Source organism: Chenopodium album, chromosome 8, assembly GCF_948465745.1.
Source record: "Chenopodium album chromosome 8, dcCheAlbu1.1, whole genome shotgun sequence".
Classification (NCBI taxonomy): domain Eukaryota; kingdom Viridiplantae; phylum Streptophyta; class Magnoliopsida; order Caryophyllales; family Amaranthaceae; genus Chenopodium; species Chenopodium album.
In genome coordinates, this window is record NC_137841.1 from 6,422,501 (window position 1) to 6,439,953 (window position 17,453).

At 38.5% G+C, this 17,453-nt stretch overlaps 2 protein-coding genes across 2 annotated transcripts; both read left to right on the forward strand.

Annotated features, from left to right (window-relative positions):
- The first annotated feature begins 9,074 nt into the window (after window positions 1-9,074).
- LOC145641676 (uridine 5'-monophosphate synthase-like) lies at window positions 9,075-13,225 on the forward strand. Its single transcript, XM_081692583.1, has 7 exons — window positions 9,075-9,656; window positions 10,108-10,447; window positions 11,293-11,376; window positions 11,798-11,880; window positions 11,984-12,071; window positions 12,161-12,415; window positions 12,770-13,225. The coding sequence occupies exons 1-7, from the start codon at window positions 9,187-9,189 to the stop codon at window positions 12,896-12,898; spliced, it is 1,449 nt and encodes a 482-aa protein (XP_081548709.1). The 5' UTR covers window positions 9,075-9,186; the 3' UTR covers window positions 12,899-13,225.
- A 3,226-nt stretch (window positions 13,226-16,451) lies between these two features.
- Window positions 16,452-17,453, forward strand: LOC145642682 (uncharacterized). Its single transcript, XM_081693857.1, has 2 exons — window positions 16,452-16,865; window positions 16,920-17,453. Exons 1-2 carry the CDS (start codon window positions 16,452-16,454, stop codon window positions 17,451-17,453), a joined length of 948 nt encoding a protein of 315 aa, XP_081549983.1.

Below are 17,453 nucleotides of genomic sequence, written 5' to 3' on the forward strand. Positions count from 1 at the left end.
AAGTCTAGCCCCTTACCAAACCTATCTGGAAACTCTTACCGATCAGTTATAGAAGGTAGAATACACATATCTACCTAGGGAAGAAAATCAATTTGCTGACGCCTTGGCAAGACTAGCCTCAATGGTTAGGATTCCCACGGAAATCGAGCAAATGCCTCTAACTATATAAAAAAGGCACAAACCAGCATACATCCAGGCTATAGAAGACGATGAAGTAGTCCAAGACGAAGAAGAAGAAGAACCGTGGTACACGGGTATACTCAATTATGACACCAAAGGAGAATACCCTCCCCATGCTGACAAAATAGCAAAACGAGCATTGAGGCTTTTGGCTTCCCAATATGTACTCATAGACAACGAGCTACATAAAAAGGTACCTAAGGGTCGAGCTCTCTTATGTGTAGGAAAAAAGGATGCACAAAAAGCAATGAGGATAGTCCACGAAGGAATCTGTGGCACCCATATAAATGGCAAAATGTTAGACCAAAAATTAATGCGAGAAGGATATTATTGGACTACAATGAATAGGGATTGCCATCAATATGTAAAAAGGTGCCCTAAGTGCCAAATTTATGCCAATTTACAACATGTTTCTCCATCCTTGCTCTACACCTACACATCGCCATGACCATTCTCTACATGGGGAATTGACATCATCGGCAAAATTACTCCCCCAGGAACAGGAGGCCACAAATATATCTTAGTAGCGATTGATTACTTCACAAAGTGGGTCGAAGCGCAATCATACGCTAAACTCACTGCAAAACATGTAGCACTCTTTATCGAGAGAAATATTATTTGTCGATACGGAGTCCCACATGAAATGATAAGTGACAATGGAACTCACTTTCAAGCCAAATGTGAATATTTGCTACAAAAATACGGCATTTAACATCATCATTCTTCCCCTTACAGACCTCAAGCAAATGGAGCAGTCGAGGCAGCTAACAAAAATTTAAAGACTATCATCGAGAAAATGACGGAAAATTATAAAGATTGGCTTGACAAACTTCACTTTGCATTGTAGGGTTATCACACGTCAATCCGTACATCAACAGGGAATACGCCATTTTCCTTAGTATATGGAATGGATGTCGTACAACCTGTCGAACTAGAAATTCCATCTCTACGGATTGCGTTAGAGAGTAAACTCGAAGAAGTTGAATGGAGTAGGGCAAGATATGAAGAATTAATTCTACTCGATGAGAAACGACTAGAAGCTCTGCATCACACTCAGTGTTATCAAACTCGTATGGCTAGGCATTTTAATAAGAAGGTCAAGACAAGAAACATCAAAGTAGGAGACTTGGTGTTAAAAGCTTTAAGGAAAAATGTTTTGGATCCAAGGGGAAAATTTAGACCTAATTGGTCTGGACCCTACATTGTTAAAACAATCCTGTCAGGAGGTGCAGCAAAACTAACTGATATGGATGGCAATGAGTTCTCGAACATGACAAATCTTGACCAACTTAAGAAATACTACCCATAATTACTTGAGTAGGATACTCAAGAGAGCTATGTTTGGCCTGATTCCAAAAGAAAGGATACGTAGGCAACCCTTTACGGGTGCGACCACTTTATTTTTCGACATTCCCGCGTCCCAGAATTAATTAAAAATTCGACTGAAAATCGGCGAAATATTAGCGTCACAGAGAAGAATCTGGCGCTAGCCAACGACCATCAGCGCCAGCCGACGGCACTGGCGCCTGGCGCCAGACTTCCCTGGCAGGCGCCAGTCGTAAATAAACGGCGCCAATTCACAGACAAATTCTGGGCAAATTTCGGTGTTTTTCGGAAAATTTTCGACTTCCGTACTCGAAGAATTTCTGGAAAATTATTTTTTTTCGGTTTTCATTGCTTTAATAAAATAAATTTAAAGTACATAATTTAATTAAAAGCTGAAATTTCATTGATAAAATAAAATTACATTATTGATGGAATTTTAATAAAGCTGAAATAAATTAACTTTAAATAAAAAATATAAACTAGGTCTAATAATTTGAAATTAAGCAATGCTCCTAATCTTTCTTTTCTTTCCTAGCCCTTTTCCAATTTTTGTCTGCTTCCTCCTCTTCATGCATAACCTTAGCTAGTTGGCATCCTTTAGAGGACTTACATTCAATCTTAGAGTAGATGGTCTCCCCTTCAGCTAGGACTCCATGCTTCTTTTCTACCCAAGCTTTTTTCTCTGTGGTGTCAGCTTTCCTTTTTCCCTTATCTTTGGTAGTACTTTTCTTCCTAGGCATTGCAGGTGTTTTGAATTTAACTCTTTCACCTAAGCGTTCCTTAGCAGGAATCACCCTGTCACCTAGACGACTCTTCACATCAGTTTTACCCTGATCTTTCTTCGAATCCTTCGAAGGTTTCTTCAGCAACCACTTCTTCACATCATTGGGCAAGGAAGGAGGAACCTTTTGGGTAATTACTTCCCATAGAGGTCTGGCACTCCAATAAGCATCAAATTTGTCTACTTCCTAGGAAACAGGGTACTCATAAGGAGGACGAAGATCCCCGGAAGGAATATTCTGAAGCAAGTCGTATTGTCTTTTTACCCTGCAGGGATAATAATAAGTCATACAAGACAAACTTGGAAGACGGCAGAAAGGTTGCTTGTTGACACCAACCATCCTTTCTATTTTCCACCATGGGACGACCCACTTGATAGCAAAATTGCGAGATTCGAAGACCCTTCTCCACTCATGGCTCCCAATTTTAGAGAAGCGTTTCTTCCTCGTCACGAAGCGATTTGGAGTATACTTCTCAATGTTGTCAGGAGGGCTAATTAATTCTAGCCTTTCCATTAGCCACATATGTAAAAAAAATTGCAATGCAAATAAATTATTATTACAATACAAAAATATATTTTTTGATTTCTGTAATTAAAAATATTATTTTTCAACCTGTAATAAAATTGGAGAGTCGCGAAAAGGTGCTTTTGGGTTCCTTTTCAATTCATTAAGACTAATCATAGTCTCTCCAACTATCAATGGCATTGGATTTCTCCCTGATTCAATTTGTTCTAGTACAGTGGTTATAATTGATTGACCTTCATTATTTTTACCACTACTAAGAAAAAATTGATTGAGCATGCAAAATAAGAAAGCCCTTCTTCTATAAATATGAAAAGATTCAGAAGGAGGTTTATCAAAATAATGGCGTGCAAATTCTTTCAAATTAACTATGTTGCCATCTACTATTTTTGATAGATCCCTTTCTTTTAAATTGAAGAAGTGCTCAAAATCCTTATAATAATATGCATCTACTCTAGAGATTACTATGAGGTCTATTGCAGGGAAACCTAAAATAGCACCAAATTCTTCCGGCAAAGGGCTAATCTCATCATACCCTATTCTAAAGCAATGAGTATCAACATTCCAATATTCTAGAGCGGTATGAATGAAATCTAAGTCAAGATCTACCCCTTTGATGCCATAAATTCCCCCCAAGTGAAACAAATCTAATTCTTTTCGTTCTCTGGCATTAAGAGATCGACACCATTCATGGGTGTATTGGGTGAAAGTTTTGGTGACTAGAGACATGATATTATTTTTTCTAAGGCCAAGAATTATTTTATTTGCTGAAATTATGAAAAGAATCGGCTGGGAAGGGGGCTATTTATACACAAATTATGAGCGGTTTTAATCGGGGTAAAATACGGAGACAATGCCAATCGGCGTCAGACTCCGCGATTGGCGCCAGACGCCAAAGCTTGGCGCCACACGCCAAGTGTAGCGCCTGGCGCTACACCCAATTGCGTGGCGCCAGCTGGAGCCAATTTTTCACGTCATGCGCGCTTTCTTAAATCGCGTTTTTACCTTAAATTCGAGTCGACTAATGACTTTACGACTCCGATTATCTTTTCTAAACATCTTTTTATTCTTCTTTTAATTAATATAGCTATTATATTATTATATTATTCTTTTTTGGATTTTATTTAGATTAATTTCCAAAGTTTGTTATAAACACAAGATTTTATTTGACTTTTCCTTTTTTCATTTTTCTTTTGGGGGAGAGAGTCGGATACCCTCCATCAATAATAAAAATGACGGAATTTTTGCGCAAAATTGTTTGTCACACTTTTCTTGCACACACAAACATGCACATAATAATAAAAATAATAATAGCAAACATAAATAAACTCATAATAGTATGTATATACAAAATACGTCTAAAAAATGAGTTTAATTAAAAAGGCAAAGTTCTATACAAAGTCAAATAAATAATAAAAAGCACAGGTACAAACCGCCTCGCGCGAGAACTGTCAAAGAGATAAGTCAGTAAACTTGCATAATATATGTGGAAAAAATGGCAAATAAATAAGCTTACCCGAGTCTGGTGGCGAGGAATCGGCCGCTCTACGAAGCGCTCGTCCTCAGGAGCCAGAAGAATCATCTCCTCGATCGGCTCGTATGTCCCCTGGTGATGGATGGACATACGGGGTGGCACGAACTCAGCAGCATTGTCCGGATAAAGCAAAACCAAGTCAGTGAAGCATTACTTGGGGGCTACTTAACGAAAGATAAGAGCTAAAAAATCATACCGCCACATCCTCAGCCGGTACGGGAACTGGAGCTAACAACGGCAGTAGCTCCTTCGCATAGCATCGCCCAGGGATCGTGCAAGATCACCAAAGGGGACCAGCTCCCTCTGACATGCTCAACAATCTCGCGACGCCAGAACACTCAGCTTCCCACTCGGTGAGGTTGTTCTACTTTTTTTTCAATATATTTTGGGTTCCTTGGTACTCCAGTTAGACCCTCTAAGCAATTTGACATGATTTTTTTAGTAATCGGCTTGATTGCATAAAGTGATCGACCTGATGAAAGATCGTCTCACTTAGCTTAAAGCGCCTAAGCATTGGCTCATCGCAAAAGGCACCGACATAGTGGTTCATTCGCAAAAGGCACCGACGTACAGTTTCAAAAGCAAAAAAAGCGCCGACGTACAAGCATAGCGGAAGCAAAGTTCAAGCGGGCTTTTAAAGATCGACAAGTGGAGGTCTTCGGTAATTCTCTTTGGAAAATTATCGCAACGAATGAGGATAGCTTCAAACGAGGAAATCTTTGGCAGCATTCCCTAGCTTGTGGAGAGTTGTCACAAACAACTCAAGAGAAATAATCTTCGATAGTATTCCCTTGGACGTGGAATATTATCAATGCGGATGAGGATTGTTTCAAGAGAAGCAATCTTCGATAGTATTCCCTTGGACGTGGAATATTATCAATGCGGATGGGGATTGTTTCAAGAGAAATAATCTTCGATAGTATTCCCTTGGACGTGGAATATTATCAATGCGGATGAGGATTGTTTCAAGAGAAGCAATCTTCGATAGTATTCCCTTGGACGTGGAATATTATCAATGCGGATGGGGATTGTTTCAAGAGAAGCAATCTTCAATAGTATTCCCTTGGACGTGGAATATTATCAATGCGGATAAGGATTGTTTCAAGAGAAGCAATCTTCGATAGTATTCCCTTGGACGTGGAATATTATCATAGCAGAGGAGGATCGTTTCAGGCAAAGCAGTCTTCTATATTGGAAGCAGTTACAAGCGCAGCGGTTTTCAAGCGGGATAGCATTCTCTAGCTTGCAGGAGGTCATCAAAACAACAGTAAAGCGGCAACAATCGGTTACTTTCAGAGACGTGTGCTCGACGGTGCAAGTTACGCATTTCTTAACTCTTTTATCAGTTTAACTAACGCTAGTATTGCAGGTATCGGCGTTACAAGAGTGGTTTAGGATCGCAGAACGTTCTGAATCATTCTCCGTCCCTATCGATACTTTGACTTTTGTTATTGAAACTTGCGTTTCTCCAAACTCAGTCAAAGTGGGGCTTCTGTAGACACCCATTTGTGTCTCCCCAAAACCAAACCCAGTGATGAGTACCTTTCACGTCGAACCATAATCGAATGAAGTGAAAGTGTGGAAAGTTTAGTGTTGCGGATATTTTTAATTTCTTTTCTCTTCTCTCTATTTTTGGAAACTTATTTTAAGAAAACAGTCAATCCAGTTTGTTTGGTCCATGATATGGGTCTAATAGGAGTATAGTTGGATGGGGATTGACAAGAGCTTTCCAACGATATATTATAAGCCCAATTCCGATGAATATTGAGGAAGTTATGGCCAATTACTGAACTGGGCCCGGTTTGAGTCTTATATGCGGCCCAATGATCTAGGGGAGGGCCTAATATGATTTATCATTCCTAATGCAATTAGGAATGGTTTTAGTCTTCTAGATTCTTCTAGAAGGTTCTTTTCATTCCTAATTCAATTAGCATTGATAAATTGACTTTTGTTGACTTTTCAGAGTTTTAATTAAAATCAAAGAGCATTTTTTGAGGGAATATACGATTTTATCCTCCTGTACGGTAATTTTTATCTGATTTTAGAAAACGCGTGAATTTCTGGAATCAGCGCCAAAGGCCAGCTGTAGCGCCTGGCGCCAACAGCCAGCGTTGGCGCTGGTTCGTTTTTCTGTGCGCTAGGGATCTGTTTTGTTAATTTTATCTTTTTGGCTGATTTTCTCTATAAATAACGTCGTAAAAACTCCGTTTTGATTCACCTACAATCAGTTTTCATTCGCATTCATCAATTCTCTCATTCTCTAATCATTCACCATCTCTCTCTCTCTCCCTTTTTCTAAACTAGCTTTTCAAATACAAAATTCCGCATTCATTAGATCTAGAAACACCTAGACATATTCGAAGTTGCCTTCTCCCTAGACGTGAAAGGTTTAATTTCTGAGGGTTTGGTCCCAAATCTCTCTTTCAATTATTTAATTTAATTGTTTGTTTATTATTTTCCTTGAAGTTACTAACGTGTGTATTTTGTTATTAGAAAGAGGTACGAGGCATCAAAGTAAGTACTTCAACGGTTTTTATTGATGTTATGATATAGAGTTCATGTTTAGATTATTATTATGATATTCCTAGCATCATGTCTAGGGTAATTTTAATATTAAATATGATTGTTACGATGCTTCCTATGCTCTTCCTAATATTTATGATTGTTAGTATCATGTTAGGGTTAAAGATTTGATTTTTATTGCTTAGTGACATGCTAGGGTTTGTTATTAATCTTGTTAGTATCATGCCTAGGATCTTGCTATTTTTATTATGCTTTAACATGATTTATGATTATTTTTATAATTGTTTTGATTATGATTATAATCTTATTATTGCTATAATTATTATTACTATGATTAACATGATTGTTATTATTATTGTTTTGATGATTATAATTATTATTTTGATTATTTATTATGTTGCTTGATATTTATTGTTATTGCTTGATCACACCTTTTATGCATGTTTAAAGGGAATTTGTACTTGTAATCACATTTAATAAGATAATTAATAATCTTGTTTAGGGTTAATGTGATTATAATTTCAAGTGATCGCCAATAATAGATTTGTTTGTGCATTAAATTCAACCAACATAGATTAAACAGGTTTAGGGTAATCCTATTGATTGCATGTTAGTCAGAAAGCGCACATGAATACGATCTGAATAAAGTAGAGGCCTATTATTAGGGCAGATTCAATCTCTTTTAGGTTGGATTTGTACCTTCATCCCCAAACCCTTATTTGGTTCAAGACCTTATGGAGTTGACGATCTCTTGGATCGTTAAGGGGTGTAACCTTCACCCTGTGAACGGTTTACAAGTTCCTAAAACTTGTTGGCGGCTCTTTTGATCTATCTTCTTCCCTTTTGGACGCCACCGTACTTTAGTGTATGATCACAGTGGGGTTCGAGCTAGGGGTTAACGCTTGAAATATTCCCTACAATATGATCATCATTCTTATTGCTTGAAAATTATGTATGTAGTCATTAGTTACATTTTCAAGCCTAATTTTACAATTTCGTAATCGTACAATTCTACGATTCAATTTTATCGATTCGATTCTACCCCACTCCCCGATTAAAGGTACAATCCCAATTTGGTTGGAAGTTTTTGAAAGTTTGAGTTCAACCAAAATCAATCCAAAATTCAGCCAAGCCATGGTCTAGCCGTGGTGTTTGTTGTCTTGATGATTACTATAAGTCTAGAGGAAGTTAGCCACAAGGCCCACAACATTGCATTGAGGGCAAGAAGTGCAACTAGCCAAAAGGCTCTCCTTGCTGCTATTTTATGCCCTTGAGGAAGCATCTCGAGCTTGGGTAGTATAACATAAAAAGCCCATGGTGATTTTGACAGATTAGACACTACCACGCTTGTCCTTGACTTCATTGCTCTATAGTCAGTACACATACCAATACTTAGCTTGTTTTATAAAACTCTTGCATCAAAATTTATCCATTGTTTGGTAAATTAATAACACCTCTAATTCAACTCGTCTTGTCAAGTCCACTTTTTATGCTAACTTTCAAATAAAGAAGAAGGATACGACATTTGCCTAGGGGCTTAATAGCCTCCGTGTAATTGTTGCGTTTAATAAATTTTTTGCATTTTCTCAAAAAAAAAAAAAAAAAAAGGATACGAGGATCTTTTTTTTCTTTCTTTTTTCTTTTTTTTTTTTTTTTTTTTTTTTGAAGGAGAGCAACATTGATATATAAAGCATAATCACTCTATAATGGCATCACTACCTAAACAACTAACATAACAATAAACTCTTCTTTAGCTAGAAGCTCTAGTAGGTTTCAATTTTGAAAACACCTTAAAAGACTTGTGAACTTTGATCAATTCCCAAACAAGGATTAAGAATATTGTACTCTGTATGTGATTGTAAACTTGCAATGCATATACATAAAAATCGTTTTATACTCGAACAATACACTCGTTATATACAAGTTCTCGTAAATCGAAAATAACCATTTTGCCTTTTAGTCAATTTAGTGAATCAGTATACTAGTGCAAAACTACTCCCTAGCCCTCTAGTAGGGTTTGATTCCACAACCTCATGGTTGTGAGATGCAAACCTTACCACTATTCTTAGTCTACACCAACTTGTGCTTTAAATGAAAATTTTATACTCGTACAATACACTCGATATATACGGGTTCTCGTAAACCGAAAATAACCATTTTGTCTTTTAGTGGATCAGTACACTACTACAGTACTACTCCCTAGCCCTCGTCTACTTTCCGAATCATCTCCTTTCAGCCGCACTTCCCACTTAAAACGAACATATTCTTATTCACACTCACTCTTTCTCCCCTTTCCTCTGCTCAACTCCACCACCATCAATGGCGGCAACTTCCTCATCAATGGAGTCCCTAATACTCAAACTCCACGAAATTTCCGCCGTCAAATTCGGCAATTTCAAGCTCAAATCCGGCATCACTTCCCCAGTTTACATCGACCTTCGCTTAATCGTATCATACCCTTCTCTCCTTTCTCAAATCTCCCAAACCCTAATCTCCGCCGTCGCCGCCGCCTCTCCTCCGGCGACATTCGATGTCATCTGCGGCGTTCCTTACACCGCGCTTCCCATCGCCACCGTCGTCTCCGTCGCTAATGATATCCCCATGCTTATGCGCCGGAAAGAGGTTAAGGCTTATGGTACTGGTAAGCTTATTGAAGGAGTTTTTCAGGCTTCGCAAACTTGCCTCATTATTGAAGACCTTGTTACTAGTGGTGCTTCTGTTCTTGAAACTGCTGCTCCTTTGAGAGATTCTGGTCTTGTTGTCACTGACGCTGTTGTTTTGATTGATAGGTGAGCGCTTTTTATTTCGTGGTACACCCGGGGTATAATAGAATTTAACGTAGTTGGCATAGATAAAATTTAACTTTTTATACCGTATGTATGGTACACCCGGGTGTGGGGATTGATATACCTTAAACTAATTTAATTCCCAATTTTAATGGATAAGTGAGCAGTTTAGTATCGATTTTAAGTTATGGTACACTCGGGTGTATAGTAGAAGTTATGTTGTCGACTTATCACTTTAACTTGTTGCACATCTTGTATGTTACACCCAAATGTATAGTGATTGACCTTAAAGCTGATTCGATTTCCAATGCTTATTGATTTTTGCTGTATTGATTTGATTAGTATTTATGTGAAGTGATGATAAAATTTGAAATTAATACCATGTTTTATTAAATTTGAGAACTTTTTGGTTGATGGCTGATGTAGCTGGGTATTGGTAACTTTGCTTTTGTAGGGAACAGGGAGGAAGAGAAAATTTGGCCGAAAACGGGATAAGATTGCATTCATTGTTGAAGCTGAGTGAGATGGTTGGAGTTTTGAGGAGGTTGGGTAAGGTGGAGGAAGAAACGGAGAAGATGGTGTTGAAGTTCTTGGAGGAGAATAAGAAGGTATCTGTGCCGAGTTTGGTGAAGGAGAAGGTTGGAGGATCGAAGATGGGTTACGTGGAGAGGGCTAAGTTAGCTAAGAATGAGACTGGTAGGAAATTGTTTGAGATAATGGTAAAGAAGGAGACCAATTTGTGCTTGGCTGCTGATGTTGGTACAGCTGCTGAGTTACTTGACATGGCTGATAAGGTGAATTTTTCTTGTTATTACATACATTAAAACTTTAGAGCTAGCACCCAAGTTTCTTCTCATTGGATGGCATGTTAAAGTATGATGCATTTGTACAACACTAGGAATTAGTTCATATTCAACCATGATGAACATCTTTTTTGGTGGCAGATAAATTTATCCTCTCTTCTTGGTCCCCCTAGCAGTTCAAACTTAACTTAAAAGGATTATCTGTTGTAGAACTCTGATGAAAGTGCTGAACCGTTTCATATTGGTTTCCCTCCTTGCAAAAAACTGAACATTTCATGATTTTTCTAATCAGTAACTTGAATAACTTTTAGCTGAAATATTTTAGTGGAAACAGGCTATTTTACTTGGACTTGTCATATTGCCACCACTCAGAAATTTGATACAAAGTTTCATGGTTTTGGTTCAAATTGAAGTGTCACTGTGTCAAATGTCCATACATATGTTCTTGAATTTAATTTTGGAGTCGAAGCAACATAGGGCAGGGGCAACATTGTTCTTTGGACGGTTGGACCTAAGTGTGACATTAACATGAACCCGTATCATATTTAGGACATGCATACATGATGCTTACCTCCAAAACTTTATAAGGTTTACTCAGGTCAGGGGAGATGTTGGTTCTTATAGTACTTGTGTATGGTGGTTGTATTATATAATCATTAACAAATGTCAACTAAGAACTCATGAATTTCCCAATATGCTTGGCTTGCTTTCCCTTTATTTTTCAAGACTTAATGGTGCTGATTTCTTCCTAGTATGCAATGTCAAAGGCCATGCTCTGAATCATTTTTCTGTATACATTTTGATTTGACTTAACCTGTTTGCACATTTTGTTGCAGGTTGGACCAGAAATCTGTTTGTTGAAGACTCATGTTGATATATTACCTGATTTCACCCCAGACTTTGGTTCGAAACTTCGATCGGTATGTTATGATCATATCTTTATCCTTCATTTTAATTTGCCGCCCCCAACCCCCAACAAACCCCCTTCTACAGATTTGCTGCCATGTACTTCGTATAAATCAATCGGCTAACTCTGCTGTCAACTACTTATGTAACTACTTTGTTGGTGTGAACCACATTTATTTGGACTGCATGTCTGTGCTTATAGACCTCTAGATTCTTGTAGTCTGACATATTGAAGCTTTTGGTGCTTCTGTTGATAAAGAGACAACCTGCTTTAATTTAATTTGTTTTTAATTTGTTTCGGCAACATCTCCAAGATTCTCCAATGCTGGTTTCCATATTTCTGGTGCTAAATTTTTTTAAGATATATTTTGAATTCTGTGTCATTATATGTTTCTTAAGCAACTGCTTTGTCACATTGGCAACTGAACTTGACAGATTGCAGACAAGCACAATTTCCTTATTTTTGAGGATCGCAAATTTGCTGACATTGGCAACACTGTAACTATGCAGTATGAAGGGTAAGAGATCATATTTTGTTCAAATTTCTCTATCTCACATTCTCACAGTGTTTTATCATCTTGTCTCTAGACTCCTCTGAGCTTACCACTTTGCTTGTTTCAGAGGTGTCTACCGCATCTTGGATTGGGCTGACATAATTAATGCTCACATCATCTCAGGCCCTGGGATTGTGGATGGTCTTAAGTTGAAGGTATGCCTTACAGATTAATTCATTTAAAACATTCAGCTTTTCTGAATTGATAAACATTTGTCAATAATCATTTCCCTGCTGAATTTCAGGGTTTACCTCGTGGTAGGGGCCTCTTGCTGTTGGCTGAAATGAGCTCTGCTGGTAATCTTGCAACAGGAGATTACACAGCGGCAGCTGCAAAGATTGCCGAGGATCACTCAGATTTTGTCATAGGCTTCATCTCAGTTAATCCGGCATCTTGGAAATGTGGACCTTTGAATCCGTCCCTAATTCATGCTACACCTGGAGTTCAAATGGTTTCTGGTGGTGATGCTCTTGGCCAACAGTACAACACTCCACACTCAGTATGATTCTTTCTTGTTACTCCTTATTTCTGGGAACAGAATACAGATAGTTCAAATACCATCAGAAATGCTAAACTGTTTCTCCAATTGTGGACTTGTGGTCTGATACTCTGATATATAGTTGTAGGACCTAGGTTGATGTACCTGTTCAAAGTCATTTAGGTAGTATTGATTCACTAAATTAGTTATAGAATTCAATATGGGTAAAATAATTCAGGTCATACTGATTTTAAAAGTACATGCAAATTTAGATGCTGAAAGCAGGACTATTCTTGCTAAAAGAAAATCTATGCATGTTGCATACCCTTTACCAGGCTGCTTTATATTTGAATTAAACTGGCTACACTATTGCAGGTTATCTATGACAGAGGCAGTGACATGATAATTGTTGGTCGTGGAATCATTAAAGCAGCAAATCCTGGAGAGGCTGCTCGTGAATACCAAGTCCAAGGTTGGAATGCATATTTGGCGAAATGTACGTAAATCAAACAAGTCTGCTTGGACTTTCTCAGTTTTGCATTGTGATGGCCTGACTTTTCCAATAACCTGTAACTTTGTTCAAGGGAAGATCTGAATAGGTCTACACCGATGGTTCAACTATAGGGTTCAAATTTATTCTAGTTAGGGCCGTTAGGCTTTTGATCTGGCTTGAGTTATTGTGATTCTCTTTGTATTTTAGAATGATGGTATTGAGCCGCTATTCTTGAGTGCTGCATAATGCCTTGGACAAATTGCGCCCCATGTATTCTATATTTGAGTTTGCAAAAAAGTAAAAGTTTAATAATTCAGGCTACTGCAATTTTATCTCAATTGAGTGGTAAAATATAGCTATGTAGATCAATCTGTAACAAAAATTAGGGTAAGAATTTACTCCATGATTATGCAGATTGGGTGCCTTTCTGTAAGTAGAGCTGGCAATTTGAGTATATGGGTGCTGTTCATGTTCATAGGATTCACAAAATTTATCAAACATCATGTAAAATGTTCGTGTTCAGGTTGGTTTCGTGTTTTTCTCATCTCAAACTTGTCTTGGAGTAACTTTGTACTTTGCATTCATGTCGGTTTTGGTTGTGTTGTCACGAAAAGTTCAAGTTTTGTATAGACTTGATTACAAGGATGCATTCCTAAAGACCCAGACAATAAAGCACTTAGAGCATCTACAATCTTTAAGATAAATGTTTTCAAAGTGACTCCTCATTTAGAGCATGGGCAATAACATCCTCATCCTCTAATATACTCTATCTTTTATTCTTGTTTTGACACCTCATTTTCTTTTTCATATACCCCACTTTTCACTAAATTCATTATTTTAATGGAGAGCGAAATAGAGCGAGAGAAAACTAGTGAGGAAAATGACCTCCTTCAAAGGTCTAATAAGAAATTCAAAAGGAACATCCACGAGATTCAGCATCAGATGGGAGTAAATCAATCGGAGGATATGGAAATGGATTCCTTTGTGGAAGACTCATTGGCGCAGGTTAATAGGTCATCTGGTTCCTCATATCTGCAGGCGATGAAAGGGGGTGAGGCTGTCGTAAACCCTTTATATGAGTCCTTTTGCGCACTTGATGATGAAGTTTCGGATGATGATTTGCCTTTGGAGGAGGGTTCGGATGAGGATGGGTGTCCAACAATTCTGCTTTCCAAAGAAGAGAAAAGGAGATTGAGGTCTTCTTGGAAGGATGCTCTAATTATCAAACTTTTTAACAAAAAGTTGAATTATGAATTCCTCATTAAGAGACTGAGGCTGAAATGGCAATTGCGAGGAGATATTTCATTGACTGATGTTGGATGCGATTACTATGTGGTAAGATTTAATAATAGGGATGATTATGAGTTTGTGCTAGCTCAAGGGCCGTGGGCGGTGATTGCGGATAGCTATCTGACTATCCGAAAGTGGGTACCGAATTTCGTCCCGGATGAGGAACCTATTAAGAAACTTACGGCATGGGTGAGGATTCCAAATCTCTCCGTGGAATACTTTGACCGAAGCTTTCTTCAGAGGATTGGGGAGAAAATTAGTAAGGTCATTCGAATTGACAAACATACTGAGAACAAAAATAGGGGTCAATTTGTGAGGTTTAGTATTGAGGTGGATTTGTCTAAACCTTTGCTCTCTAAATTTCGAATGAATGGGAGGATATGGAGGATTCAGTATGAAGGTCTGAAATTGATTTGTTTCAAATGTGGAAAATTGGGGCATAAGGATGAAGACTGTGAAGTGTTTCAGGTCAAGGAGGGACACCAAGATCAAGTTGGGACGGCTGAAGATAGTCCTCAACAGATTAAACAGACTCAGAAGAGTATAGTCAGTCGTCCTGAAGTGTCCGAAAGATATGGTGCATGGATGATTGTCCAGAGGCCACAGGGAAAGAATCAACAGAATAAATATTCAGTGCAGTCTAAAGGGCAACAGAATAGTAGCAAACAAGCTGCTACAGGGACTAGTCATAAGAAAGGGGTGCAGAGTAATGCTGGAAGCCAGAGAGTTAGTGTTCCAAAGGCCAATTCTGGATCAAGATTTGCTTTGTTAAACTCTGAGATTGAGCAAGACCAAGATAGTGCAGAGTTGGAGCGTAATTGCAATGGGATTGAGACAGAGACAAAGTTACTGAGGAAGGATCAAGGGCAACAAATTAGCACTGCTAATTTAGGAGATAAAACTTATGTAAGAAAGAATATTGCTGGACAGGATTCTAATATGAATTCAGAGGCTAAGGATTCGATGGAAGTGGAGTCAACCGTTGACTTGGGAGATATTCCAGAAGGAAAAGGCAATGAGATTTTGGCAAATACAGACTTTCAGGAAAGTTCTCCTAGAAAGCAAGGGAATAAAGAAAGAAATAATTCGAAATCTCAAAAATCCCAAATTAGGGAGCTGAGGACTCCCTTATCGGGGAATATTAGATTGGGTCCAAACAATGAAAGAAGAAGTTTAAGGAAAGTAGAGATCAAAAAATCTTCTGCTTCTTATGTTAAGTCTCAACCTCCTGTAGGTAAAGAAAATCTATTCGAAGTGGTTGCTCAGAATCATTCCTCAATTCGAAGTTCCAATTGTGCCCAGTTCCAACCTCATCAGGATGAATCAGTGGATGCCTGTTGTTCTGGAGACTCGAATCCCTCCTCAGTTCGAGATGTTTATCGATTATGCGACAGAGGGGCCATCGATGGTGACTTGTCACCCAGTGGCGAACCAGGTTTTGATGCATGTGGACTCTTACCTTCCACCAGAACACAACCCTCTGGACATGGTAGTGAATTTTCAACTGCCCTATCGAACGGAGGGTCCGATGAGAGCAATTCGGGAGACATTCGTCTCGATGTTGCCTAATGTTCCTTCGAACATTTATGATTGTTATCCTTTATTTTCAGGTTTTAATATGTCAATAAAGATTATGATTTGGAATATACAGGGAGTAGGGGTGAGCGTAGCAGGGTACCCTGTAAAAATATTAGGATCCGGAACCGGAACATGTTGCAACAGGTTCCTAAAAATAGGAACCGGAACCGAATCCTGTTGCAACAGGTTCCTAAGAATTGAGAACCGGAACCGGAACCGGAACCTGTTGCAACAGGTTCCTAAGAATTGAGAACCGGAACCGGAACCTGCAGGTTCCGGTTCCTAAACAGGGTACCCTGTCTGTCAAAGTAAGTTTAATAGTTACTTGATAAATTGTGACAAATTTATTTTTTTTAAAATAGATGATCACAATAAAAGCTTACAACTTTAGTATAGTACTTCAAATATAACAAACCAACACTAATTGTCTAGAATTTTTAATACCATATAGGTTCCGGTTTCATGTACCCTATAGGGAACCTGTACTAACAGGGTACCCTACAGGTTCTAGATCCAAAATTTTATTACCCGGAACTGGAACCTGTTGCAACAGGTTCCTAATTTTATTACCCGGAACCGGAACCTGATCAACAGGTTCCGGGTTTGGAACCTGCGGTTCCGAACAGGTTCCGGTTCCATATTAGGGTACCCTGAATTTTTACTCACCCCTAACAGGGAGTAGGGAGCAAGATCCAGATGATTCGTGAATTGGTGAGAATTCATAATCCTACTGTGATGGCTTTAGTTGAAACACATATTAGTGGTGATCAAGCAAATAAAGTGTGTGAAAAAATTGGTTTCTCTGGTAAAACTCGAGTAGAAGCTCAAGGTTTTGCAGGGGGAATTTGGTTATTTTGGAGGGAAGAACAGGTCTCGATTACTACTCTAGATAGTCACACGCAGCACTTGACTGTGGAAATCAAAAAACATGGTGAAGACCCTTGGATTTTCTCGGCCATCTATGCTAGTCCAGATAGTGTGGTGAGGAAAGATCTTTGGAGAGAGATGAATGATCTGAAAAATAAGTTTAATGGGCCTTGGATGATTGCTGGCGACTTTAATGAGACAAGAAGTACCAATGAAAGGAATGGAGTGAACAATTCTGAGATGGTTCGTTGATGTAGAGAATTTGCACATTGGATAGAAAATTCTTGTTGGATTGAGTTGAGTTCTAGTGGTCTTGAGCACACGTGGTTTCGAGGCAATACTCCTACCAATTTTAAATCTGCTAAACTCGACCGAGGGTTGGCTAATGAAGATTGGATGCTTCGTTTTTCAGAAGCTGTTGTACGTGTTCTACCTAAAGCGAGCTCTGATCATTGTCCTCTGCTGATTAGTACTACTGGGTTCTCTCCTATACCGCAATCACTCAAACCTTTTAGGTTTCAAGCGGCATGGATGAATAATGCTAGTTTTGAGGAATTGCTTAACTCGTCTTGGAGTAATTCGGTTCCCCTAATTCCAGGTTTAAAGAAGCTTGCTGAAGACCTGGTTAAATGGAATAAAGAATCCTTTCATAATATTTTCCGCAAAAAAGCAGAGTTGTGGGCTAGGATAGAAGGAATCCAGAAAATTTTGGCTACAGGAAGAGATCGTCACCTATTAAAGCTGGAAAATTTTGGCTACAGGAAGAGATCGTCACCTATTACAGGAAGAGGAGCTTTTGTGGTTCCAGAAATCAAGGATGGATGCCATTAA

What these genes read in the sequence shown, in the direction of transcription:
- LOC145641676 (XM_081692583.1), top strand. Translation starts at nt 9,187, where the DNA reads ATGGCGGCAACTTCCTCATCAATGGAGTCCCTAATACTCAAACTCCAC. An exon ending in GCTGTTGTTTTGATTGATAG is followed by an intron (nt 9,657 to 10,107) that starts GTGAGCGCTTTT and finishes TTGCTTTTGTAG; the next exon opens with GGAACAGGGAGGAAGAGAAA. An exon ending in TGGATGGTCTTAAGTTGAAG is followed by an intron (nt 12,072 to 12,160) that starts GTATGCCTTACA and finishes GCTGAATTTCAG; the next exon opens with GGTTTACCTCGTGGTAGGGG.
- LOC145642682 (XM_081693857.1), top strand. Translation starts at nt 16,452, where the DNA reads ATGATTCGTGAATTGGTGAGAATTCATAATCCTACTGTGATGGCTTTA. An exon ending in GAGTGAACAATTCTGAGATG is followed by an intron (nt 16,866 to 16,919) that starts GTTCGTTGATGT and finishes TGTTGGATTGAG; the next exon opens with TTGAGTTCTAGTGGTCTTGA.